Raw genomic sequence first — 27,981 nt, 5'->3', positions numbered from 1 at the left:
GGACATGCTCTCTCCTACTGAGGGGAGGTATGGACTGGACGGGAGGGCTGCATCTAAGGAACAAGATGGCCAACAAGATGGTGTGTTTGGTGGGGGGGGGCATGGCTCCAGCAATGTGCCCTGTGGTCCTGTAAACCCACAGAGAGCTCCTCCACTGGGTGCAAAACATTGACCAAAGGAGGAAAGGGAGATGGCTGAGAAACTCTGGTCTAGAACATAATTAATGCAACTTAATTGCGTTAACACTGCAGCACGGCCAGGTGTTCAAGAGTTCTGCCTATTTCAAAAGTCTTCCCTAAGCTTTTGGAAATGCCTTTCTCCTTTTGATTTCTTGTGATCTGATTCCTGAGGTCTTTTTTCTCTTCTTGGAGCCTTTGTGCTGCTTTGGCCATACATCAGCCCCTTCTTTCCTGGTTCTCTCCTCTTTCAAAAGTGGGGATAGCTGGAGAAGGGGTAAGATACACTCCTGGTACCCTCCTACCCCACGCAGCAGGCTTCATCTTCCAGATCCTCAGGTGGAAGGTGAACGTATTAGGCCAACTGCCAGGCTTGTCTTGATACCATGGGGTAGGGATTCTAATTGGAGGAAGATCCTCACTTCCTCTGTTGCACTGACCATCACATCTCATGCGCACACTCTGGGCCATTAGAAGTCCTGGAGGAGATCCAAGTTGCTCATGCGCACTTGTTTAATAGATTGTACTGTTTTGCAATAAAGACGTTTAGCCTTAAGACCCTTGAATGGAACTCCAGCTGTGATGGAACTACCAATGCCCCTTCTTCTCTCCTCACCTCATGTTGCTTAAAGAAGAGGCCTGCTGAGGGCCTGTCCCAGCCCCTGGACAAGCTCTCTTCTGTCACTCAGTTATTGCCATTGTTCCCTATACTTCTACCTTCCCACTTGCTCCTGTGCCCTCTAGTGGAGGAGCCCTCACTGTCCTTTGAGCACTGACTGAGAAGAGGAAGCCTCCATTTTCTCTCCAAAGGAGTTGGAGTTGAGAAGTTCTCCTTTCTGCTTCCCACTGTTCAAAAGAATCAATGTGAATTAACCTGCTTAAATTGATTTCAAGTGAAACTTTATTGTCACGTGAAACGTATCAGACTTCAATTGGAGCCTCTAAAACTGGACTTGAAGACCCTGCGGGTGCCACACCTGGTAGGTGTCCCTCCACCTGCCATTCAGTTTTTCTTAGAGCCATTGTGTGTGTGTGTGTGTGTGTGTGTGTGTGTGTGTGTGTGTGTGTATGACTTCTGAGTCAGCCAACAGATCCATTAGTTGTTTAACAAGAAGTTCACAGCTCTTGTTTCAGGAGATGAACTGCTTGTGTGTTAAGGAGCAATCCCCATCCCCAGTGAATGTATTCTCTTAATATTCAGACACTGTATTTGTGCATCATTGGAGACTGTCCACATGTACCATCTCATTACAAGGACACTTCTCATGAGCGGTTCATCATTCTGAGGCTTCTCCTTATACTAGCGTTCTTTCCATTGAGTCCTGCCAAATCCTCTATTGGGTTATTTTTCCTTTTTCCTTTGCATCTGTCATTTTGTCCAAAAATGAGCATGAATAAACAGAAATGCAAATGAGCTGATACTATTTTTGTGGTCAGCCAAGGATGCTGCCAGGAACTTCCACTGTATGCCTGTGGCTTGGGAACATAAAGAGGAACACGTGGGCCCCCCATTGGTGAATCTCAACATTTTTAAACAAGCACAAATGATATTTGTAACAAAAAAGTTTAATTTTATTTATTATGGTAATAAACTATTTTATACATGACACTTGCTTTTGCATTTTCTTACATAATTATAAGTTATTGAATTGGGTGTTTGAACTTTAACAACAGAGCAAGGACACTATTTTCTATTCCTTTTCAAGTTTGGGGAAAGCTCTGACTTGGATAGAATGTACAGTGTTGATTTTTGGAGAACTTATAATTCTCAAGATACCAAGATGTTATATCTAAGGATCACTGAGTAAGAGAATGAATAGATATGAAAGCACTTGGCCATGTGACTGGGAGGTAGAGCTGTGTGTGTGATGTACAAGTATATGGAACTTTTCAAATCTGTGTCTAAGTCTAATTTCTATTGCTTTAATAGAATTCTGGGTAATGTATCAGGAAGAGAAGTTCTTATAGGCCCTTGGTACTGAAGACTTGGACGTGGCCAAGTCTGGTGAAGGCCTCAGGCTGTTTCCTAACAGAATGGCAAGGGAGTATATGGCCCAAGAGACAAGACACGCTGTGAGGAGCAGCCTCGCTTAATAATAACCTGCCTTTGAGATAACTAACCCAGTCCCATGCTGAAGGTATCAATCCCTCTAAACAACCTAATCCCCTCACAAAGGCCCATTTCCCAGAACACCACAAGGGCAATCAGATTTGAACCTGAGTGATGAGTAATGGTCCAGCTGTGTGGAAAACATTGATGGAAGGAGTATAGTTTGAGGCCATCCTAGACCCAAATAAGAGTCAACAAGACTCTTATTCCTAAAAAAACACAAGCTGAGTGTGTGGTGGGGAATACCTGTTGTCTCAGCCAGGGAGGAGGTAGACATGGGAAGATCACCATCCAAGGGTGGCTCTGAGCAAAAGCACAACACTCTGTCAGAAAAATTAAAGCAAAGGGAAAAGTGAAGCTGGAGGCAAGACTTGAGTGGTAGAGTGCTTGTCAATTCAAAACTGCATTATTGGCCAAAAAAAAGAAGGAAAAGAAAAGCCAACATGAGTTTTGAAGAGGACAAACCACATTGAGCCAAGAATGCTTCCAAAACAACCTGGCATCACTGAAAATTACCTGACAGCTGGTTTAGCACACAGGTTGGCCTTCCACTTAGAAGTGAAGCTTTTCATGTTGAACCATTTGGATTGAAATTTGCATGAAAATACATTAATGCTTCCCTGACTTTCAAGACACAGTATGAAGAACACCACATCTTTTCTGATTGACTGTCAATAATATGTTCTCATCCTCACTTTTCTTCATTGATGGTGTCAGACGCTATTCATGCCTTGAATACCCTTTATACCAACAATTTTAGTTCTGCTATAATTTTAATAGGGCCCACGGCAAGACACCCACAACCCTGAGTTCTTGTTGAATGCCCAGTGGACCGTATTTCATAAATGGCATTTCTACTTTTACAGACATTGTAACTTAACTTAGGGATGGGGAAGCTGTGATGTACCAGCCAAATATGGGGCTCAGCTTGATCCTACAGGGCCTCAGTCTTAATGATGTATTTTGAATGATGTGCTGCCCTGTTATTTAATCATATGGTAGAAAAGCATAATTAAATCAATTTAAGGATGGCATTATTTAGAATTCTTACTGACTGATATTTATTTCAGAAGTGCCCCCTAAAAAAGCCCCGAGCATCACATTAAAAAATAAAAAACCTCAATGGTGAAATAAAATCTTTTTGTGACTTTGATAATTAGTCAAAGGGACTAGCAATGCAGAGTTGTCACAGATACTGCATTTTGGGTGCCAAATTAGATTTAACTAATTCTTTAAAATAGGATTTTTTTTGCTTGTGTTAAAAATTAAACCATTTCTAGAACAAAGAATTCAGGGAGGTACCAGTTAGAGACTCATAGTAATACTAGCTTATGGTAATCATAGCTTAACAGGCTGAGAGCTGAGGATTGTGGTTCAAAGCTAGCCCAGGCAGACAAATCCCTGAGACTAATTAACTGTCACTAATTAACCGCCAAAATGCCAGGAGAGGAAGTGTGGCTCAAATGGTAGAGCATCAGCCTCGAGTGAAAAGGCCAAGCAGAAGTGGAAGGCTTTGAGTTTAAGCTATTCTCTTAATACATGAATTGTACAAGTACATTGACATATTTTCTCTTTAGACCTAGTCTTTAATAGAACAAATTGTCACTTAAATTAATCTGAACATGTAATATTTTTATGTCTTCTTGCATGGTTCCAAGAATTAATCATCCTGACTGAGGTTTGTAACCTTCAAATGTCTCGCTGCCCTCCTTGGGCTCTCTCCTGGCAGTTGTGCTAGAGCTCCTGGGCTTGCCTGTGGAGCTAGGTCAGGCCAGGTCAGATGATCCTGGGGCTAGATCCTGGGAACCAGGTTTTGTCTTTTACCAGCACCAAGTCAGAAGACTCCCAAGGATGAGGACATTTGCTCCTCAGCAGTGACTGCTCTGTGCGCCCAGGCACCTCAAGGGTCTTTTGTTTAAAGCATCTCCGGGGTTTTAGCTCCTGTGCATGTACAGAGAAGCATTGTTGTTTCCACATTACAGCTGGGAGCAGTAAGAGGTTAAGAAAAACTATGATCCCGGAATAATACGTATTAGTAAATCACACCTCAATTAGCTAAACAGTAATCATTTACTAAGTCCCAAGAACCATCTGAATCACATGGGTTAAAAGAAAGTCTGGATTATTACGTTCACATACATCCACTGCATCTTCTAATAGAGTTTAAGAAATGAACAACCTGTGTTTATGTAAATGATCTCTTTAGTAAAGTCCCATATATTTTGTGTTATTTATATATGTCCCCATATTAAAGACTTCTCTACATGTAATGCACAGCATGGCCATCCCGGCCATCAGGATCTAGACCCCTCCGATCTCTCTTCCAAGCACAGAAGCTTGGAGGAAAGGGTAGTCAAATGATTAGTTTTGCATGCTAGTAGTTCAAGTTTCATTGAGCTCATAACCACATTCAAGATCTAAGGCCAATACCATGTAACCAATGTGGCAGTATTAGATCCACGTAAACTTTATTTTTAATTGTCACCCAATGACAATCCATATACTTGGAATGTTAAAGGTTCTCCCCAAACTTGATACACTAAGGAGTCAAACGTAAAGTTTCTTTCCTCCTGTCCACCCCACCCACATCCAAATCCAAAAAGAAATACTCTGCTCTCTAGAACTTGTGTCTATTAGTAGACAGTCTGTTTTTTTTTTGGGAGAGGGCAGCAGTGATAAGCCATTGAAGTATATGTGTGTTTAGATTTTTTTGGGGGGTCCGATTGTGGGCCTGAACTCTGGGCCTGGGCGCTGTCCCTCAGCTCTTCAGCTCAAGGCAAGCGCTCTACCACTTGAGCCACAGCACCACTTCCGGCTTTTTTCTTTTTGCTTATGTGGTGCTGAGGAATTGAACCCAGGGCCTCAGGCATGCAAGGCAAGCGCTCTACCACTGAGCCACCTTCCCAGCCCCGTGTGTTTAGATTTTAAACATTTTCCTCCAATTAATTGGAAAGCACAAATTATCTACGTAACAACAAAAAACAAAGACTTCATTTTATTTGAATCAAAATGAAACCATATAAACCACTGAGCACAAAATAATAGCCAGTATGATGATACCTCCTGGGATTTAGTAGAGAGAACAGGAGAGACCACAGGTAGCCATCTTTTACGGCTTTCCTGACAGCACCCACCTGTGGATACACTCACTTGCTGGCTTTAAAATTTTGCTCCTTTACTGAGAAACAATTAGCTGTTGGAGCTACCATGTTTGTACATCTCTGCAAATCTCAGGAGCCAGCATTCAAATGTAGATTACCTTGATAAAGGTCAAATCACTGGAGCCCGAGTATGGACTTCTTGGAACACTATAGAACTGCTTTTCTTTTCTGTGTCTAGGTCATTATAAACACAACTCTTGCTTTGTCACCTCCACCTGAGGTGAGAAGCTAAGCTTTCCAGGCTGGTTTCACAGCTCCAGAGGCAAGGTATGGAAGAGAAGGCATGTGTGTCACCAACACAGCAGCAGAAGGTTTCAGAAATACTGCCCCCGTGAGGCCAGGCCTATCACTAACCAAGATTTCTGCATTCAATTCATGTCAATTATTAGTAAAAGAGACGGAAGCCAAAAGGCCCATGGGACTAGGTTCTAGATTTAAAAAAAAAAAAAGGCACCATGTAAAGCTGGGTAAGACACTTCGGTCCTGGACCTCAGCTTGCCCAACAGTCAACGGATGGTTGAGTGAGAACATAAGTTCCCAAAGTTAGCCGTTTGTCTGGCTATATATTTTCTATGGGAGCTAGCTCAAGTTGCCAGTCTTGGAGTGAGGTGTCTTCAACAGAAGATGAGCAGAAGACAGTCCTTTGGAGATGGTCTTGGAATGGGAGATCAGGATGAAGTACCATTTACCCTAGAGACCAGCAGCATTAGTCCACAGTGTATGTCTGGGCGCAGGCAATACCCACGTTGGAGTAGCAGTACAGGAATGCCAAGACGGTGAGAGTCACCCACGGCCAGCCTTGAGGGAGAGACAAAGACGGAAGAACAGTTAGAAGAGCCTGGCAGGACCTCCCACATGAGCAAATTCCAATATGAGAGAAAAACACAGGCCTTGGTTGACAAAGGACACATGTCTCCTGGAAAGTCCATTGAGTGGAACCCCAGAAAGTAGGGTCCTACAGTAAAACCAGGGGCAGTATAAAATGAGAGGTGCACTATTACAAACACAACCACTTTTAGAAATGGGGTAAGTGTCCAAAGAATATGCAGTTAGAAGATTAAAGCAGAAAAGACAAAAATTATGTTCATGAGTCTTGTCCATCTCAAAATACAGATTGACCATTACAGTGAATTTCCATTTGGGAGCACACAGAAAGGGGGACTCAAATCTCAAAAGGTTTTCAGTAGGTCCCCTATACATGCTGGTCTTTGAGTATCTGTTCTTTTTCTTTCCTTTTAAAATGAATATTTTTTTATTTCTACTAAGTATCTATTATTTGATGATCTTTATGTCTTCTATGTATTTCACGTATTTAAACTTTGTTTGAGGACGTTAGAGATCCAGAGCTGCTGTAGAAGATGCTAGAAGCGAAAAATCAAGACTCGGTCCATGTTCAAGCCACTCTTATTCCATCTTGGGAAAGACAAACACACGCAGGAGGACTTACGATCCATACAGTAAGTGCTAGATAATGGAATATACAGAGAACGTTGCAATAGACCATGTGCGACAAATAAGAGTTCAGCAAAACAAATGGGAGAGAGACATTCTATCAGAGAAACCTAAAGTGCACATATCCTAGGCCTTCCAAGCAACAGTAATGGTGTTACATTGCTGCATGCAGGAGGAGGCAGATAGGTAAGAGAAGGAAGAAGACTGTTGGAAGTCCTGGTGAGGGGTTTCTTAGAACCGTGGAGGCCTCTCTTCTTGTTGGGTTAGCCATTTGTTAATATTATTTTTATTTATTTTTTTTGGGGGGTCCAGTTGTGGGGCCTGAACTCTAAGCCTGGGCGCTGTCCCTCAGCTCTTCAGCTCAAGGCTAGCACTCTACCACTTGAGCCACAGCGCCACTTCCGGCTTTTTTTTTTCTGATTATGTGGTGCTGAGGAATCGAACCCAGGGCCTCAAGCATGCAAGGCAAGCGCTTTACCACTGAGCCACCTATTGTTAATATGAGTAGGTAAGCCTATAGCATTGTAGTTAAGGGAAATGGAGAAAGATACAAGTTCATATCCTGGTTCTACCATTCCTACTGTGTAACCTTGAGCAAGAGAATAAATCTCAAATATAAAACTATGGCTACACCTCTCACTGACTAGTGTCCTCATAAACATCAAGTGGAATGGCATAAAGACCTCACTGGCTAGGGTGAGCTCTCAAGGGAAGGCAGTGGTAATGGTAACAAGGGACAGAGAAGTCTTTTGCCAGCAAATTTGACCAGAGTGGCCACAGAGAAATCCAACTCTGCTCTTCCTCCTAAACCCTGGCTCCCCTTGCACCTTACACGTGCTACAAGAAATTTCTAGGGCCCGTCAGTGAAGACAGCCAAGGGCAGCAGAGGAACCCAGCACTCTGATTCCCTGATCCATCCTGTGACCTCACTTCATAGCTGCAAGGACATGTGTTACCTGTGGCTATCAAAACAAACTGACACGAACTTAATGGCTTGCCCAGTAGAAATATTATTCTCTCAAAGTTCTGCAGTGCCGAACAGAGCTCACGTGTTGACAGGGCCTTGCTCCCTCTGAAGGCTTCAGGCCAGAATCATTTCTTGCTGCTTCCTTGGCCACAGCTCATTCACTGCCTCCCATCTTTTCGTGGCTCTCTTCCCTACATTTTTCTGTATCCTCTCCTCTACAGGGCCACTCACTGGTCCTAGATCTAGAATAATATCCTTTCTGAAAAGGCTTTATTTCCAAATGAAGACATTCATTGTCTGGAGACAATGAATTTGGGGTGGTGACAACACTATCAACCCAGTACAGCCAAGTAATTTCTCTGAGCTTCTAGAGCGTTCCATTCATCCAGAAGGGCCTCAGCTCTCTCTGCTGTGACTCACACACACAGGGGACCAGTGTCAATGCCTGTCTTCCAGTGGGCTTGGAGAGCAGGATGGGCCTGGAGGGGGAGGTGCTTCAGACACAAGAGGTGCTCCACGGTTTCAGCTGTGTTTGGAGTGAGGCTCTAGAGGGTGTTTGCTAAATACAGAATCCAGGGGCCAGCAGCAGAAGTGGAAAAATGGTGAAGGGGGCACTGCACAGCTGTTGTTGGTGCCCATGCTGTCAAGCTCATAGAACTGTAAGGAGGAACAGTCCCAAGACTGCCCAGACAGAGGTGGGTCACACAATACATGCACAGTATGGGCTGTAAAAGTTCTCCCAACTCTTACTATGCATGTCATCTACAGACTTAGCTAGATGGATGTTATGTGATCTTCCTCTAATCCCGGGTGTATTGTGAGATCTTGCTAGGACCTTAGTTCCCCATCTACACAGTGGGAGCTCTCGAAACATTTCTTTTTTAAGTACATTGTAGTATGTGCCTGTAGCCTCAGGTCCTTGAGAGGCTGAGGCTGGAGAAGAGCTAGACCTCAGGAGGTCTACATCAGCCTGAGCAACAATAAGCAAACAAACATCTAAAACAAAAAAAAATATTTTAAAATGCATGTGATTAAAATACCACCACAGATTTGGTAATGCTTTCAAAAAGTGCTTTAGAAGCATGGCTAATTGCTATGAGGCCAAACTTTCTATCACACAGGTAATATCCTCTGGCCTTTGCAATGCAAACAGTAATCCTGCTGTGAGCCAAATGACTGGTGAGACTCCTTAGCCTCTCCTGTCCCCCAGAGGAAAATGCATGGTAGTAAGGGAGAGAGAGTCTCGCATTCACACCACCCAGCCAATACTTCCTGAGCACTTCTGCTGCACCTGATTCTGTGTTCCACCTTAACATCATCTTTTCCTGAGGGCCTGCAGACACAGGTCTGATTGAGGTAGCTGTTAAGCAAGCACTGATGCAGCCCAAGTGAGCAAAGCTAGGCTTGGGCAGAGGCTTCCACAGAGCCCGATGAGGACAGGTTATCAAAACTGAAATGCAAAGGCAACACGCTGACAGTTGTTTTGATACACAGGCAAGCAAGCTTGTCAGTCTTTAACAAGAAAGTGCAAAAACGGATTTTGTCCTGGTAGAGAACAGGCTAACCCCTGCAATCCTTTCTTCTCCCACCAGCCTATCCCTGCTCACTTTTCCTCCATGATCTCTCTTCTTACCCAACTCCTCAACATCCATTCTTTTTGTATCTTCCCATCCTGTATAGGGAATCCCCCATGGATTCCCCTGACCTTTAATGTGGCCTATGCAGCCTGGTAGACAGCATGCTGTTGGTCAAAGGAAATGATTCTTCTTAAGAGTGTACTTTACGGCTGAGGCCTCCGACATACTCTTTGTCCTCAAAGCTGGATTCCTGGATTTCTGTGTAACTTCCTACTGGGCTTTGATTCCTTGACCTAACAAGATCTAAACAAGTGAAGGGTTTTAACAAATCATAAGTAGGCAGATTAGAAATACGGTAAACAGGTTGCTAGCAAGTCAAACTAATATTGCAAAAGACTGAGTAACAGGAAAGATCTGATGGAGATAGCTAAGAGCATATAAGTAGGATGTATAGCATTTATGAGGACCAATGTGGGTGGTATAATCAATGGAATTAGTGGGATGTAGGTAGTTGCATCGTGAGGCTGTTAATAGACTACTGGTGGACTGCAGAGCAACTAGAGCTAATGAGAAATAGGTAAGACACAGAGGAAAAGAGCTTGGGCTAGCTAAGAGAAATCACAGTATAATTTTACTGGAGGTCATCATGGCTGAGCAATTCTCTAAGCAATTAAACTACTCTGAAAAGACACAAAAGGCAGAAGCTCAGACACCAAAGGAAAAGACCATCATCATGCAGGGCTGTGAAAAATCAAAGGTAATTTTCTGGAAAGTGGAGATAATCACAATAAGAGAAGTAGTTCTGATGAAAAACTTTGCTAAAGGAAATGTTATGAAATGGTATAACCACTGGGGAAAACAATATGGAGGTTCCAACAAAAAATAAACAAAGAATTACAGCATACATATCCCCAAAGAATTGGTAGCAGGAACTAGAAGAGATATTTTTGTACAATTATGTTTATAGCAGAATTTTTCACAAAATGTGGAAATGACCCAAGTGTTCGGGAAAACAGAATGTGGTCTATATGTACAAAGACTATTAGTCTTTAAAAAGGAAGTAAATTCAGACATGAATTACAACACAGACTAACATTGAAAACATCATATCAAATGAAGTAAAAGAGACATAAACAGCAAATATAGGGTTTGCTTAGACGAGTTGGCAGCGTAGTCAAATTCATAGAGTCAGAATAAAAAATGGTGGTTATTAGGAGCCAGCAGAGAAAAAAGAATGAGAGACTGAGTGAGTATAAACTTTTAGTTCAGGAAGATAAAGAGAGTTCCAGAAACAATAGTAGTGATAGCTTTATAACAATGCAAATGCACTTAATTTCACCGACTGTACTTTGAATCATTAAAAAATACATTTTATAAATATCTTTTATTTCATCAAAATTATGCTGAGTAAAAGAATGCATTGGCAAACAGCATATTTATATTATTCCATGTAACATGTGATTCAATTTATAATTACCAAAGACCCTATGTGGTTACTTGGGAGAGGATAGACTGCAAAGAGGTTACTAGAAATCTTCCAGAATGATGAAGATTAAAAAATAGCAAAGATTTACTCAACTGTATACCATGGTTGAATGTATTGGTGCACTGATTTTCAAGAAAATTGATAAAAGTATGGGTAGATTCCCATAGCATAATTCCTTTGAACAATTAACTGACAATTTAACAAAAGGAACCTGAAACATGCTTTGTCTGAGGGCAGATGGAACTTAAAGGGACAGGGGACAGACAAATGGGGGTGGAAAAGGTGAATGAATACAGCCATAATACCCAGTGTACATACATGAAAATGAAACTAGCTAACTTGAAGGGATGAGTAGGGCTGGGAAAGGTGGGGGAGAGAAAGATAGAAGGGATGATATCGATCAAGTTGCATAGAGCTCATAAATTTATAGCCCTCTTGTATACTATTTAAAGACCATTTAAAAATAAATTTGAGATGTACAAGACACTATGTTGAAAATGAACTTTACAACTTGGGGGGGGGGAAGGGAGGAGTTAGGGACGTGAGGAGGGAAGGGGTAGTAGGGGAAAAACAAAGGAGGAGGTAACAGTGCTCCATAGGAAATGTACTCATTACCTTACTCATGTGACTGTAACCCCTCGGAACAGTATCTTTACAATAAAAATATTTACAAAAAAGAAAGTAGACACAAAGAGTTAAAGTAGCCAATGGGATATTAGCAAATTACAGTCTCACAACATTAGGTTTCAATGTCCTAGACTATAGTTGGCTCATGATGTTCATGAAAAAGGTACAAGAAAATACAAAAAGAAATTTTCAGTAATGATGGATCCTGTTCCTTCCCAGGGAGAAAGGAACTTTCTGAGCTTAGTACCCAATTATGCATTCCAGAATCATGCCTTCTTCCTCTGGGGGGGGGGGTCTCTGAAGTGCTCTGTTTTCCTTCACCATTCAGATGGGTTTTACAGAGAGGAGCCAGCCTCTGCTGAATCAGTATAAATTCCTATTCCCATGAAGAAGTCAATCTCTACCATGCAAGAGGAGTTGAGGGGCTGACGTGTAACTACCCTATCAAACACACACTGCTGTCAGCTCAGGCAACACTCCCAAGGCACTGGCCACCATCTTGGCTCTAATGGGGCTTGTTCAAGAGCCATATACTATAGTTAACAGTAGCTAAAACAGTGTCTGACTATAACAACCAACAACTGGAAAGCCTGTGAATCAGCTCTGCGGGGACACTTTCTTCCTACCCTGTCTCTTAGCCCATGGCACCAAGTTTCTCCAGTTTACGAAGATGACATAGTCCCAGTTAATTCTCACCATACTTGAAGGTAGAAATTATTCTTCTCGTTAAAGGGGGAAAATCAAGAATCATAAAGGTAAGTAACTTGCCATAGATCATACAGATAATAGATTATACAATTGTGGTGTAAATCCAATACTGACTCTGTGTGTGTGTATGTGTGTGTGTGTGTGTGAGAGAGAGAGAGAGAGAGAGAGAAAGAGAAGATAGATATCTCTCTCATGTATACATATATATATATATATGATGCTAGAGAGAGAGACAGAGAGAGAGACAGAGAGAGTACTAGTACTAGGGCTTGACCTCAGGGTCTGGGCACTGGGCCTGAGCTTTTTAAAAACAATTTTTTTTGTCATTTATGATGCTGGAACTCAGGGCCTGGGCACTGTCCCTGAGTTTTTTTTTAATCTCATGTCTAGTGCTCTACTACTTTGAGCCACAGTGCCACTTCCAGTTCTGGTTAATTGAAGATAAGAGTCTCACTGACTTTCCTGACTAGGCTGGCTTTGAACTGTGATCCTCAGATCTCAGCATCCTGAGTAGCTAGGATTACAGGCATGAGCCACTGGTGCCCAGACTGAGCTTTTTCATCATAGGATACAGATGTACCTATGAACCCCATCATAGGTCAAGGTATATCACCATTGCTCTACTTTGCTGGCATTTTCTACTTTGAGACCATTGGAGGATGCTTCTTTCCTTCAAGAATTACTCATGCATCCACCTTTGTCATCAGGTGCTAGCTCAGGATCCAGCAGCCCCTCCCCTTGCTCTATCCCACCAGGTAGTCATGATGCCATTAATGATTCAGAGGTCTCTGTAAACTGCTGCCTTCATTAAGAGCGCTGGCTCCTCACATCACTTTATGCTTAACAATATCCAGATCTGATAGGGGCTGCTATTTTATTTAAATCTTATTTATTCCAGCAGTTGTAGCCAGGAGATATTGTAGAGCCATTTATCAAATGGTCCAAAGCTTGCAGCCTTTCCTCCAAGGCTAAATTTAGATCCTCCATCTTATTAAAGCCATAGGGCAGGAACTTTGAAGAAGAGGCATACAAGGAGAGCAAAGCTGTCTGAGTTTCTAAGTCTACAAACTTAGGGACCACTTCCAAACACACAGTGATATGGACAGAAGGTAAGAATTGATTCTTTCTGGTTTAGGTGGTGGCATTTTTATTGGGAGAGGGGGGAAGAGTTTAACCAGGGTTTGAATTCAGGGCCTTAAGCTTACTTGGCTTGCTTATTCACAGCTCTACCATGCCTCCAGCCCTGCTTTGTGCAGATTATTTTGGAGACGGAATTTCACACATTCTTCTGCCCTGTGTGGTTTCAAACCATGATCCTCTGACTCTCATCCTCCCGAGTAGCTAGGATCTCAAGTGGGAGATCCTAGCATCCAGAAGTGGGTCTCATTTCTTACTCCTCATAGATATGGAAACTAAGGCCCAGAAAAAGAGAGTCACTTCCCCAAGCTTTAGTGGCTAACTGGTCATGAAGCCACCCTTGGATCACAAGATTATATAACTCCAAAGTACACTTAGCCACTGGCACTCAGACAGCAGTAACAGGATTCAGACCATGTGTCAAAAAGGCTCAAAGCAGGCCTTTGCTTCCTAGACAAGTCTCTTTTCCTTTAAATCCCTGGTCTTGCCACCTCCTGCCATCCTCGTATTCCAGGTGCCCAAGATAGCCAGCAGGAGGCCATAACAGATTTGTGCTTCCAGATCTCAGCCACCACTCACCCACCTGATCACCACATCTTCTGGGGCTCCATGTCTCTTGTCTTTACAAAGACAGAGAGAGGTCACAGTAGAAGCATTGTGAGCAGGCATACAGCCTTTGTCTTGGTTAGGGAACAATTTAGAAAATAGGCATTGCACTGCAGAGCAGAATCTCAGAGCCTGGGTGATCCATTATTAAAACTGTCCAAATCACAATTACTTGACCCCAGCCATGCAATGAGCCTCCCTAGGGGATTTGAGAGGGAACAGGGTGGTGGGACCATGCTCAGGGAGCCTTCTGCAACATCCTCTTGCTAGGTGTTGTGTGCACAATTTAACCAGCAGCAACAGCAATCTTTAATAAATCACATTGTTCACAGTCAATTTCACATCCTGATGAAGCCAACCTCTGCTGTATTCTTCATCCTTCCCCAAGTCCTGGTGTGAGCCTGCAGGCAGATGCTTAGCCATGCACTCACTGCCATAAATGAAAATTATTTCATGTAAAATTGTGGGAAGTGGGAGGGAACAAGCCAGGGACATTTTTTTTCTCATTCTGACAACACAAGTAGAAGGTGGTGCTGGGAAACACGTACTTTCTCTCGCCAGGGCCAACAGTGTGGAGCACCTGCTTTCCCACAAAACTGTCACCTGCAGTGGGTACCACTGCCCTAACTCCGGCCGCTGGGGCCAGGGGCTGCAAAGTTGAACATGATTCCCAGCTGTTTCTTTCTTACCTCTTGGGTGTCTAATGCAGCTTAATTAGGACTGTGGTTCATTGTTAATTCATGACCACGCTATGTAAGACAGTGGATGCTGCCTAGCAAATGAGCGAAAGAAAGCCACTGTCCTGAAACAAAAGGATGGTGCTCTGGGACTCAGCCTCTTCATCAGATGGCTGTGACACTGTTCGCCCACATCAATACAGTGCTCTCCGAATCCCTAAGACATACATTCCAGGGCTCCCAGTGGGGCCCAATACTGAACTCCTTATATACTAAATTATATGATAAAATCTAATTAGAAATTAAGCACCGTTTAAAAGATTAACATCCAATAATAAAATAAAACAATTATAGCAACATACTGTAAGCAGAGTTATGTAAGTGTGGCCTCTGTAATATCATCTCATATTCTACTTCTTTTTTTTGGGGGGGGGTGCCAGTTCTAGGACTTGAACTCAAGGTCTTGACACTGTGTCTTAATTTTGTTAGTCAAGGTTGGCGGGATTGAGCCATACCTTCACTTCTGACTTTTTGGTGGTTTACTGGTGATATGAATTTCACAGACTTTCCTCCCAGGGCTGGCTTCCTCAGATCTCAGCCACTTGAGTAGCTAGGATTACATGTGTGAGCCACTGAGCTCATACTTCTTGTATTGATGCAACACAGTGCAAAATTACATGATGAACTCAAAGAAGGAGAATTATGTTGGCACTATTATGTGGCATTAGGCTCTTACTGACCTGCTAATGATACCTCAGAAGGAAGATTATCTTTTTTGAGTAATCCCATGTCACCAAGTCATGATGATGCTGGGTAGGTAGCATCCATAGCATGAATATGCTGAATGAAGGGATGATTTACTCTCCAGTAGGATGGGATTGCACAGAATTATCACTGTACTCAGAATGACACACAATCATAAAGTTAGGCATTATTTTACTTCTATAATTTTCCAATTAATATTGTTGGACTGAGATTGACCACAGATCCCTAGAATCTCAGAGAAAGAATGGATGAGGGGACTATTATATTTATAAGTACCTACTGTGTGCACTGAGGCAGGGGGCTTTGACTTTGTTTTGGCACAGGTGGTCTGCCTCATTTACTTGGGGTCTTCTAAGAATGTGCCACTGGAGGTTGAGGACACAGGGGGCCACCAAGCAGTTCACTCACACCTTAAGTTCAGTTCCTTGGCTCTGTGATCCAAATACACAGGTGACAAAAGTCTTAGGGAGAACACAGAGGACAAAAGTGGGAATTCTCAAAGGCTGATCGGGCTAGGCCGGGATGACGGGCTGACAAAGAGGGAGTTGAACTCATTTTTGTTTCCAAATCTGACAATGCGCATGTGAAATGGTGGAGGTCTGTGACCCATGTTACAGGAGAAGAAGTAGTTGCTAGATCTGGTGACAGTTGCCTGGAAACATGAAGACTGTGAAGAAGAAAACATGGAAGAAGGTTGAGAAGACATCTAAGTACCAAGTGTGCAGGAGGGAGAAGATCCAAGGGAGTAAAGGAACACTTTGACAGCTGAAGTGCTCCAAACTTGAAGCTGGCTCAAGACACTGAGTTTCCTGTTAGAGGGGAGTCATAATGGAGGGGACAGGAGGTGGGTGAACCAGAAAATAATGGAGGAAATTTCTCCTGTGGACCAGAGGTAGAACCAGCTCTGATTGTCTGGGAATTGCTATCCTTTTTCCCAGTTCACTGGGACTAGGGTATGAATGGTAACATGGTCAATAACAAAACAATAGTGAGAATAAAGAAACCCAAATACAAGTTGTTGCCTCTTTTTTTGTACTGGTACTAGGGCTTAAACTCAAAGCCCTAGTTCTTGGCCTAGCTTTTTTACTCAAGGCTGGTACTCTACCATTTGATCCACAACCCCATTCCAGCTTTATGCTAGTCAATTGAAAGATAAGAGTCTCTCAGATTATCTGCTCCAGCTGGCTTTGATCCCGGATGCTCAGATCTCAGCCTACTGAGTGGCTAGAATAGAGCTCATCCCCTGAGCAGCTAGGATGCTACATAAGAACCACGGGTGCTCGGCTGTTGTTGACTTTTGAGTACTCATTTATAATACTGCCAAGTCTCTACCGCAGGGAACTGACAATAACAGTGGTGGCTAGTCTTGGAATGACAAACCACACCTTGTAAGTCCACCTGGCCTCTATTTTCCAGCCCACAGGACATGAAGTCAGCTGCCGGAAGTGGGCACAGATCAGCCAGCCTGGGCACATATGTGTATGTCTGGGGGAGATGCATCTATAGTGCCCTGACTATGACTGCGGAAACTTACCAAGGGCCATCAAGGAAGGAAATGCCCTCCACCACACTTCCTACCACCGCCAAGGAACCTGCCAGAAAATGCTGGAAAGGGAAAGAGAACACTGCCTGAACGGTGCAGATATCTGGAAAGGTGATATCAGCAAGCACGTCTGACATGTTCTTTTCCCAAAGCACTTGTTAGATAAAAGATTTCAAATTACTTGGCTTGAGTTTCAGAGCAACGAACAGAATGATAAAGCATAAAGCCAAGCTTCCAGCAGCAGCGACAGCAGCAGAAGCCGCTCTTCCCGGAGCTCTTAGAAGCCATGGTGGGCTGTGAATGCCAGCCGCCACTGCGAGGAGGAAGGAAACGTTCCTGCCTGCTGCCAGAGATGGCTTTGTTCTTAGCTCACTGCTCTCACTCCACTGTCTCCGCAGAAGTCTATTTTGCTCATCGACGTGCTAAAGAACATGATCGGTTTGCAAGCTGGAGGTGTTGTGGAATAAGATGGGTTCTAGGTGCCACCTTCCAGAAGCCACTGGTTTTATTTCAGGAGTAGGGCTGGGCTGGGCTGAGTAGAGCTTCTCCACCCCTCCCCTTCCCTGCTCCTGGGCAGGCTGGCTGTGCCTGGGATATGGCTGCTGGCAGAGGTTTCTCTTGGGATGAACTGAGTCTAGAGGACTGCTCTCATCCGTACTCATTGTAACCACTGGAGCTGTCCTTTGCTTTGCTCTAAAGGATCTAGACAGCCAAAGAGACCAGAAGCACCAAGATCAGCTCAGGAAACCATGGGTCCAACATTTACAAAGAATGTTTGGAAAAAGCATCTTGTCTCCTAGGTGCTAGAATAAGGAGGGATGTGGGCAACAGAGACAGGCTTCAGGGATACTATGGTGGACATACTGCATGACTTGGGAGCTTGGAATATTGCTCATCTCTTAGGATCACAAAGCAAAAAGGAGGCCCTGGCCTTAAGAGGCTGACTAGGAAAGGGGGAGAAGAAAAGGGAGATGGAGAGAGGGAGGGCAAAGGAGGGGGAACGGGAGGGGGAGAAGCATCAGAGTTGTCCAGGACCTGGAAAAGGGCCCTTATTGACTGTCAAGAAGAGGAGAAAAGACCCTAATGGTATCTCCTCTCAGAACCATGCACCCTGGAGACTGGGGAGTCTGATCTTCCCAGAGTGACCCACTTCTCCATGGAGCCCAATGAGAGCACACGATCAGTACAGTGTGCTATCATCTTGGGCAACATAAGCAAAGGGGACTAGGTCGGGGAATCTGTGTTCAGCTCAAACACAGCACGTGCATATGATTCTAGACTGGACTAATTCCAGGAGCTATGCTTAATGAGCAGCACTGTCCCACCCATGCCACTGCCAGGAGCTCTGGCATGTGGGCATGCGATAAGCCACCATCAGCCTAGGGAAAGATGGAGAGGTCATAAGGAAAGGAAATTGGATGGATTCCTTATCACTCCAGAAAGCAGAACCAGGGCCTTCAGGGAGAAATTACAGAAGACAGAGTTTGGCTGCTAGCAAAGGGAACTTGTGACACTTAGAGCCTTCTGACAAGACAGGGCACCCTGGTTTCCTGGCAGGGCAGGCCGAGGCAGGAGCCCTGGAAGGCATCTTGCTCCATGAAGTGGTGCCAGAATACTCTTCCAAGGTCTGTTTTGATTCTAAGAGATCACAGGCCTATAAGATTTGAGTCTTTTCCTCCCCAGGGAAGTGCACAGAAAGGCCAAGACACAGACGGAAGGACCCCTTGGCCAGACGCAGGCGGGAGAGGAGCTTGCCTCATGAAACGGAAGGCAACGTTCCAGCCAGCTGTGGATGCGTCAGAAGAGACAGCCAAGTTTTAGTGAAGTGCTTAGAAGGATAGTTACCTGACGTAGAAAATGACTCACATGCTTTCTTTCTTTTTTTTTCTTCTAACCCTGGGTGACAGAAAAAGACATTTTTGTGCTCAAAAGAAAAAGATCTCCCTCTGAAGGAACACTGTGTTCCTCTCCAGCTCCCCCTCTATGCTGATGGCCCTAACTGGGTGGAGGAGGTCTGCTGGGAACGGTAGGAAAGTACTACTGGATGCTCCGTCCTAGCTGGGATTTGTTTCCTTACACACACACACACACACACACACACACACACACACACACCACCCGTCCTAGCTGGGATTTGTATCCTTACACACACACACACACACACCACCCGTCCTAGCTGGGATTTGTGTCCACACACACACACACACACACACACACACACACCCCAAGGTGCCCTTTTAGCGGTCCTGTGCACTTAGGCCACCTGGATTTCCAGGTACATTCCACCTGGATTTCCAGCCTCTGCAGGACCAAATAGTGGCAAATCTGGAATAAACCCAGTGCTTTTCTTCACCCTCCGTTCTGCTCAGTGTAAAACATCTGGGGCCAGTGGTCCGCAAGATAGAGAAGACAGGGTGAAGTTCAGAGGAGAAGTGAATCAAGGCAGCCTGGACTCTACCCATGTGGACAGTAACATGACATGACTCCTGTCGTGTGTGTGTGTGTATGTGTGCGTGTGTGTGTGTGTGTGTGTGTGTGTGTGTGTGTAAGCAGCAGCCATGGAAGGAGGCTAAGATCTCAGGAGCCTTTTCCCAGCTCTTTACACTCTTCCCGGTGGACTCTAGCTGGAGCTAATTGTTGGCCTCCAGGGAAGGGGGGGTCTCAGCTTCTACAGCTTCTGGCTGCCCATGTTTGTGACCTCACAGCATGATGTTTACACGATGGATTCTTCATAGGCTTTCCAGATGCTCTCTTGGTTGTGGGTCACCTCAGGGCGTGGAACCAGCTCTTGTGTGCTCCTTGATTCCTCTCAAGTAACAGGTAGTGTTTGCAACAGCGAGCACTGTGCCTTGGAGCTAGACTCTTCTGCTGCTTCTAAACTGACCAGCTGCATCTGTCCAGTTACTAGCAAGGGTCCCAGCACCTGAGGCTTGAAGTGGTGGCTCAAGAAGGGCTCAGATCAGTCCCTCCCCCTCCCCTGCGCGTGCATCCATCGACTGCCCCTGTGGTTAGAATGCTGACCTAGGTTTGGGGTGTCACTCCTCTCAGGGCCCCAGGTGCTCTGTTAGGAAGCTATGGCTTCCTTCTTGCCATTTGGCTGAGAATAGTTTTATCTGAGATTCATTTTTGGTTTTTTGTTTTGTTTTGTTTTGGTCGGTCATGGGTCTTGAACTCTGGGCCTGGGTGCTGTCCCTGAGCTCTTCAGCTCAAGGCTAGCACTCTACCACCTGAGCCACAGCACCACTTCTGGTTTTCTGGTGGTTAATTGGAGATGAGAGTCTCTTCCTGCCTGGGCTGGCTTTGAACCAAGATCCTCAGATCTCAGCTAGGATTACAGGTATGAGCCACCTGTGCCTGGATGAGATTTACTTTTGTGATTCTGATTATTTAATACTTACTGAACTACTATTACACCAAGCTAAGTGCTGGGGAGACCAGAGATGTTAAAAGTCTGACTTGTAGTTAGGGAGATGGGAAAAAGATATACACAAATAAAATATAAATAAAATAAATACATAAATAAAATACACGATGAACTCAGGGTGTTTCCTAATGTGAATGAATGAACGGAGTGAGTGAATGGAGTCAGCACTCAACATTTGTTAGCTTCTCCCTTGTGCTTTGCACCAATCGAAAGGACTGACCTCTTCACTCTGTGGGCTAGAAGAAGCCGGCCGCAAGGGCATTGCACCCAGGCAATTGTGCAGCTCCCAGAGCACCAATGACCTGGCTCCAGAGAGGAGTAGGAAAATGAGGAATGTACAAGCTGAGGGCTCTGCTCTGAAGACACACCTCCCGGTGGTTTCCATCCTCTGGGTAAATCTTGCACAACAGGAAAGAAATTTACCCTCCAGCTCAAGCCCACCAAGATTTAGAGAGGAATTGGCCCTCCTCAATTTTGAGCTATTTTTTTTTGACCAGATAACTTACAACATAAAATTCAGAAGTACCAAAGGGCAGGCAGGGAAAGGGAAATCTTCCTGCATATCCAATTCCTTGCGCCAGACTCCTAGAGTTTGCCATCTCCTTATTTATCCTCACACTGATTCTACACGTACAGAAACAGAACTTTTCATTCTGAACTATATCTTGGTTTCAATGCACTCCTATTTTTAAAGTTTCTATAGCTTGACAACTGTTTCATAAAAGTTCCTACAGCTCTGCTTTGTGTTTCCTGTTAGCTGAGAAAAATTTCATTGATTGCATGTATCGTAATATATTTACCTGTAGCTGCTCACAGACCTTTCTGCCCCTGCCAACCCTTCGCTATAACAACCAATACCGCAATGAATATCCTTGTACATACTTCATTTTACATGTGCCAATTATATCTGAATTTAAATCCTAGATATGGAATTGCTGGATCACGCTTGGTCGATGTTTCAAACTTCTCTCTCTAGTGAAATATGAGGTGAAACTTCTGGATCTTTACCAACATGGTACAATACCTTGTCAGACTTCTCATTTGCATATCTCTCACTAAGAATGAAGAGGGGCTGAGGATGGAGTCAGTGGTCCAGCACCTGTTTAGCATGTGGGAAGATGCTAGTATTCATCTTCAGGACCAAGTAGTGAGGGTAAATAAAGCTGAGCATCTTTTTATTTGCTTTCAGAGCAAATAACAGATGAAACTGTCTGTTTATATCCCTTTCCTATTTTTTTCCCTACCAGTTTGGTACTGTTTCCTTAGAGATTTATGGGTGTGAAGTTCATGCTATGTTCAGCCTTGAAGGTTGTTCTATAATCTTCTGCCCTCTAAAGCACTGAGTCGGAGGGCAGGCCTTAGTCTGCTCAGCCAGGAGTTGGTGATGATGGCCAGGCACCCAAATGCTCCAGACACAGCTCAAGATTTGCCATTGCTTCTGAATTATCAAGTGAGAAATCAGATTTCTGGCACTGTGCTTTCTGTAACAGGTCCACAGTGATCCAGTGTTTTCACTCTATAGGACCCTGAGGTTGAAGAACTAAAACAGGAGTTGCTTTGTTGCCTGCTTTCTGACTCTCTCTCCTTCCTCTCTTTCCTTCCCTTCCCTCCTTTCTTTCCTTTTCTTACTTTCTTCCTGATCTCCCCTCCCTCTTCTCTTCCACATATTCATCCCACCCACCGTATAACACTGATTAGTGGGGCAGGCCAGGCTTTTCTTCCTAAGCTTCCCCTCATGGGAAGGTCAAAGCCACTGCCAGAGTCACTGATGTATATCTAGCATCTCTTCTAATTACTTCCCTAGCTCTTGACATCTATGTCTTCCTTCAGCGAAGAGCCCACCCTCATAATGTATTTATCCGTTCTTTGTCTGGTGGATATTAAGCTTGTTTTCATTCTGGGTTGTGTTGGGTAATGCTTCCATGAGTACTTGAAGTAAAAATAAAGAGCCAATCCTGGTGGATGAGAGCAGGGATGATGCTGAAGCCCCAGCCACACCATATTTGATTCTCTAAGGGTCAAATCTCCAGGCTGTTGCAGGCCTCCCTTCAGTGGGTTTTCCTAAATGCTAAACCAGAGACCGACAGGGACAATGCCATGTACCAATTTTATTGAAACGGAGACTCAAGTTATCTATGTACCACTGCAGGATGGTTCTGGCCCTGATACAAATTTGTTTTGCTACTTCATTCTGAGCTATGCTTGTTGGAATAAAGGAAGAGCAAGGGAGAACAATAGACTCCCTTCCGGATGCCAGTCCTTGGCAGTATCTCTCCAGTACCAGACAGCAGCAGTGGCTCCAGGCCCCAGGTTCTCCTAACATTCTGAATGATGGCCCATATTCACTTCCTCAGAGTCTGAGGACCAACTTTGCAGTTTATCCTCACCCTGGTTGAGCAGAACCCACGAAGCACCCCCTCAGAGTTGTAAGGGATTTGCCTTACCTCTGAACTCCCAGATTCTAGGCATCTCACCTGTCCTACTGTGAGTAATGCCTTGGGCACTCACTGTTTTCTACCTTAGAATATGGGTTACCTTAGTAGCCCCTTTTTTTTGGCCTTTCAGCCTTCTTTCTAATAGTCATATATTTCCCTGTAGTACATTCTTTCGGTTTAAAATACCTAGTATCTTTCTCTATTTTTCCAAACTAGACTTCCATGGATGCATCTTTTAATGCCCACATATAGACCAGAGGCTAATCATTGCAGAAGATAAGGGAAGGAAAGACAATGATGGCGCTGAGTTTGGAGGAATGAGCACTTGCCATATATAGATGAAGCACCTAGAACTTTGGAGACTCAGCCCTCACAGAAAACCAACTAAACAAGTTCTCATCACGATGTGCTCTTCCCACCATGTTCAGTCACAATCCTTCAAAAAGAAAAATTACTCTGCCTTGGCTCCAGTGGCTCATGCCTATAATCCTCTCTACTCAGGCGGATGAGATCTGAGGATCAGCGTTTGAAACCAGCCCTGGCAGGAAAGTCTGGAGACTCTTATCTCCAATGAACTTCCACAAAGTTGGAAGCTGTGTCTCAAGTGGTAGAGCACCAGCTTTGAGCAAGAAAGTTCAAGGACAACACCCAGATTGGCATATACATGCCCACACCTATACACCCCACACCCCCACACACAATTATTCCAGCCTCCAATGTGAGCTGTTGCTCTCTCTTCCCAGGAATGAGACTGTATAGCTCCTAGCTGGATTTCAATACAACATTTAGTCAGCAGAATTTCATGTGGCTGATAATTTTGTTCTTTTTTTCTGGATTTATAATGTAACAATATATAAAAATGTCCACTTGGACAAACTGGGAAAACAAAAATTATACTTCCCATGAAGCACATATGTTAATACATTATAGGCCTACTAGATGTGCATGTACTTCTAGCTCACTCACTCTCTTCCTTCTCTATTACTTCTGAGGAGAGACATGTTCAAAGGCTTATCCTAATAACTATGCAAGGATATCCAGCTGGTCTAGAAAGAGATTTCAAATGCTTCTATCCAAGAGATTCCAAATGTTCTGATTAAGATCTTGAGTTATATCTGAATCCTCTTAAATATGTTTATACTTGGCTAAATTCCAAAGCTACAAATTAAAGGCCCTTTGCTGTTTGTTCTTTTAATGAAAAGAGAGAAAGAAAGAAAGAAGGAAAGAAAGAAACCAATTAGGCTATACTCCTTTCTGTCAAACCCCAAAATGCCCTGATGATTCAATTCTTTTATGAAACCTTTAAAACTCTGAAAATCTCTAATTCAGCATAGCCTCTAGGATGAAGAACCACAAAAAAGAAAAGAATAATCATCTTTATCTCCATGACTGTGACTGGTTCTGGACCCAGAACTCCTAACTCCAGACAATAAAAGGGCCCTTGGGCTCAGGAGATCTGATGCTTGTTAACTCTGGACATTAATATCTCAGAGACTCTTGTTTTCTTGACTTTAAAATTTGGATTAATCCTAGGGCTGGAAATATGGCTTTAGTGGTAGAGTGTTTGCCTTGCATGCATGAAGCCTGGGTTCAATTCCTCAGTACCACATGCATAGAAAAAGCCAGAAGTGGCACTGTGGCTCAAGTGGTAGAGTACTAGCCTTGAGCAAAAGAAGCTCAGGGACAGTGCCCAGAGCCAGAGTTCAAACTCCAGGACTGGCAAAAAAACAAAATTGGATTAACCCCAAATTACAAAATCATTGTGAGAATCAGAGCCATTTGACTATCCATTCAATAGGATGCCTAAGTAAAAAAAAAAAAAAAACTAGTGAGAAAGCCAAATCCCAACACAGTTGAGCTGTTTGGAAGACTCCAGTGTTCAATGTCCCAGTCCTCAGCATCACATCATATAAGCAAAGTGGACAATTTCATTCCCCTTTTAAGCTGGGAGGCAGGGGGGAAACTCTAGCAAGGGTGTACTTTAATATCTCCTAACTATCAATTCAGAAAGATCTCCATAAACCTAGTACTTGACATTGAATATGCCCAGTTTTGATAGCCAATTATGTGAGTTGCCTTGACAATTATGGAGACACAAGACTTGAATATACTTTCCTTGCACAATAGTCTTGCAATTTAGTTGTTTCTGATTCCCCAAATAGCTGTTTCTACTTTGGTTCTGTCAATAGCATGATTTCTATGGAACCAACTTAGATGCCTGTGTTCAGTACCTCAATCTTCTGCTCTCAAAACTCATAGGCCACCAGCTGGCTGGCACCACATGATTAGCCACACACTTGACAGGCCAAAGTCATCTTTTTGTGCCAGGCCTGAAGCTTGAACTTAGGGCCTGGGCACTGTTCCTGAGCTCATTTTGCTCAAAGCTAACATTTTACCACTTGAGTCCTATCTCCACTTCTGGCTTTTTTCATAGTTAATTGCAGATAAGAGTCTCACAGACTTTCCTGCCTGGGCTGGCTTTGAACCACAAATCTCAGATCTCAGCCTCCTGAGTAGCTAGGTTTACAGGCACGAGTCACTGGAGCCCAGCTAACAAGATCATTTTTAGCTGCACTCCTCATGTGGCTCCAGGTTTGACATTAAACCTAGGGTAGACATTTCTCACATCCTCTCCTGCTCCCACCCCTCTCTTTTCTCTTTTCCTTTTCTCTTTTCTTTACCTTTTCTGCCAAGGCTGGGAATTGAACCCAGGACTTTGTACATACTAGACAAGTATTCCACCACTAAGTAACACTCCTAGCTCTTGGTTTTTAGAGGGTGAGAGGCTCACTATGTAGTTCTGGCTGGTATTGAACTTAAGATCTTCCTGATTCAGTCCTCTGAGTGCTTAGCTCTGGCTAATTTGGCTGATTGGGGGCAGTGGTTTATTTTATTATTCCCTTTGCAATAATCTATGCTTAGGAATGTATACTTCAGTGTCCAATCTAGACCCAACCTTTACTCCTGGGCTCATATAGACATAGGAAGGAAGGAGGATGTCATTAGAGATTCAGAAGAACAAGGTTCCAAATTCTATCGGAAGCCAGCACATATGTGAGGATGATGTCCATGTATTAAATATATATATATATATTAAATATATATATATAACATTTATACCTTCTGCCCTCCTCATATATTTGCTGAAGCCAATATTAAACTGTTGAGCTGATTCCAAGGAATTAAATTACAGGAAGCTGTTTTCATATATACCAATTGGGTTATTTAACACAAAATCCAACAGAGCTTGATGTCTGATTTTGAATAAATTATAAAATCATTATGCTAAGAATGATCTGTTTTTAAAAGGCTCGATCCTCGTGTCACTTAAACTGAACCACAAATTCCCTGAACATTTCTGCAGGCAGGCATGTTGACTTGAATATTCCTAATACAGCCCATTTTTGCATTTTGCATAATGTACATTCAGATCACTGTACAATTTTCAAATTATTCTTGCATTATGTATTAACACACTGCAATATACACAGCCACTCATTTCTCTGTAGAAGAAATAAATCCTTACCTAGAGAAAAAATAACTGCTGTAAAATGCATGTGCTATTATGCATAATCAATCAGCTTTCACTAAGTATATATAGACTCAGGGTCTTGGATAACAATCAAATAGTACTGAATCAGCAGACTGGATATTCAGGGCAAGATTTAAGACCTTAACCAGTGATTGATGAACCCAGAGCAGTGCATCAGCAGAAGAACAGAGACAAATGCTGGCAAGGTAGAGGGAACTCTCTCCCCAACATCAACCCCACCAACTACACTGGAGAGAAAGGACCTGAATAAGAAATGCATATCTTCAAGTTTCCTTCAGCCAAACACACAGTGGATGCATGCTCATACTAGCCCTCTAAGAAGACCAAAGTCCTTGGCATTTTTATCATGATTGCAAAAATCAGTTCAAATGCCAGGACTCATGTCACTGAGACTCTATGCAACAAAGAGTCTGAAAGAGTTGTCACTCACACAGTGAAGCTTTCTTGGGGAAGCAGACACCCAAGCATTCCAAAATGGCTTAAGCAGAGGGAGGAGTAACACCCTGGAAGAGATAGAGCCAGAATGAGTAGAAGATGGGTTTGCATAGTTTGAATTTCCTGCAGGTATAGGGAAGAAGCAAATCTCCTTTCTCGTTGTCCTGCCCTGAGCTGGGACACAGGCGAGGAAAGAGGGCTAGGACTTGAAAGCTGCCACCACTCAAGCATCAAAGAACACAGCCAGAAGCCAGATGTTGGTAGCTCAGGCCTGTATCTTACTTACTCAGGAGGCTGAGCTCTGAGGATCATAGCTCAAAGCCTTGAATTCCATGAAACTCTTATTTCCAATTAACCATCAAAAAGCCAGAAATGAAGGTATGGCTCAAGGGGTAAACTCCAGCTTTGAGAAAAAAAAAAGATTCAAGTGAAAGCACAAAGCCTTGAGTTCAAGCCCCAGTGCTGGCACAAAATAAAAAAGAAAGAAAAAAAGACAGAGCCAGACTTGTGATGACAATTTTTCTACCTTCCGCCACCCTGAGGAATTAAAACCCTTCTCAGAAATTTACTACTGTGTAAGTCTCACCATAAAACTGTATCCTCATCAGGAAAGGTTGTATATCATTTAAAATAAATGATGTTATGTTTAACGGTGGCCCAGTGCCTATACGTAACAGATGTTCAATAATTGTTCCTGAATCTAAATGTGGGAATTTAAGAAGGAAAATCTGTTTCCTCACCATAGTTCCACATTTATCCTCCGCTTTGTGTTCATTCGAAAACCAAAGAGAGATTATCAGCCCTAACAGGGTTCCAACTCCTACTCATCAGAGATATAGGGGTAGGGCAAGGGAGCAATGGGGTTGGAGGAGGTAATAAGGCTTGTGGGTATAAGAATCCAGGGATGTGATGATGAAGATACTATACAAAGTGACATCCCTAGAATATGCCATGAATTTCTGAGTCATCTCTGCTGGTCACAGCAGATCATAGATGCTCTGGCTGGAGAAAAAAAATCTCCCCTTTCACATGCGAATAGGACATGAAACGATAAGTATTATGGGTTGTATTGGGACCCTTATATTAAAAATAAAATCAGATTGTAACCTTATATGGAAATTAAGATGACTCTAAATCCAATG

The 27,981-nt window shown here is 43.4% G+C and overlaps 1 protein-coding gene across 2 annotated transcripts in view; it reads right to left on the bottom strand.

The window, feature by feature from the left end:
* Positions 1-5,259: 5,259 nt before the first annotated feature.
* Positions 5,260-27,981, bottom strand: part of Hhat (hedgehog acyltransferase) — a 235,173-nt gene continuing 212,451 nt past the window's right edge. Inside the window, exon 11 of one of the 2 annotated variants that reach the window (XM_013015053.1) lies at positions 5,260-6,245. In XM_013015053.1, coding sequence (XP_012870507.1) covers positions 6,154-6,245 — 92 coding nt within the window. In that variant the 3' untranslated portion in view covers positions 5,260-6,153. The remainder of the gene's footprint in view (positions 6,246-27,981) is intronic. The other variant, XM_013015052.1, reaches the window with a different exon arrangement.

Source organism: Dipodomys ordii, unplaced genomic scaffold, assembly GCF_000151885.1.
Source record: "Dipodomys ordii isolate 6190 unplaced genomic scaffold, Dord_2.0 Scaffold26, whole genome shotgun sequence".
NCBI classification, from domain to species: Eukaryota; Metazoa; Chordata; class Mammalia; order Rodentia; family Heteromyidae; genus Dipodomys; species Dipodomys ordii.
The sequence above is the reverse complement of the archived record's forward strand: the minus strand, read 5'-3'. Positions and strand labels throughout refer to the sequence as shown.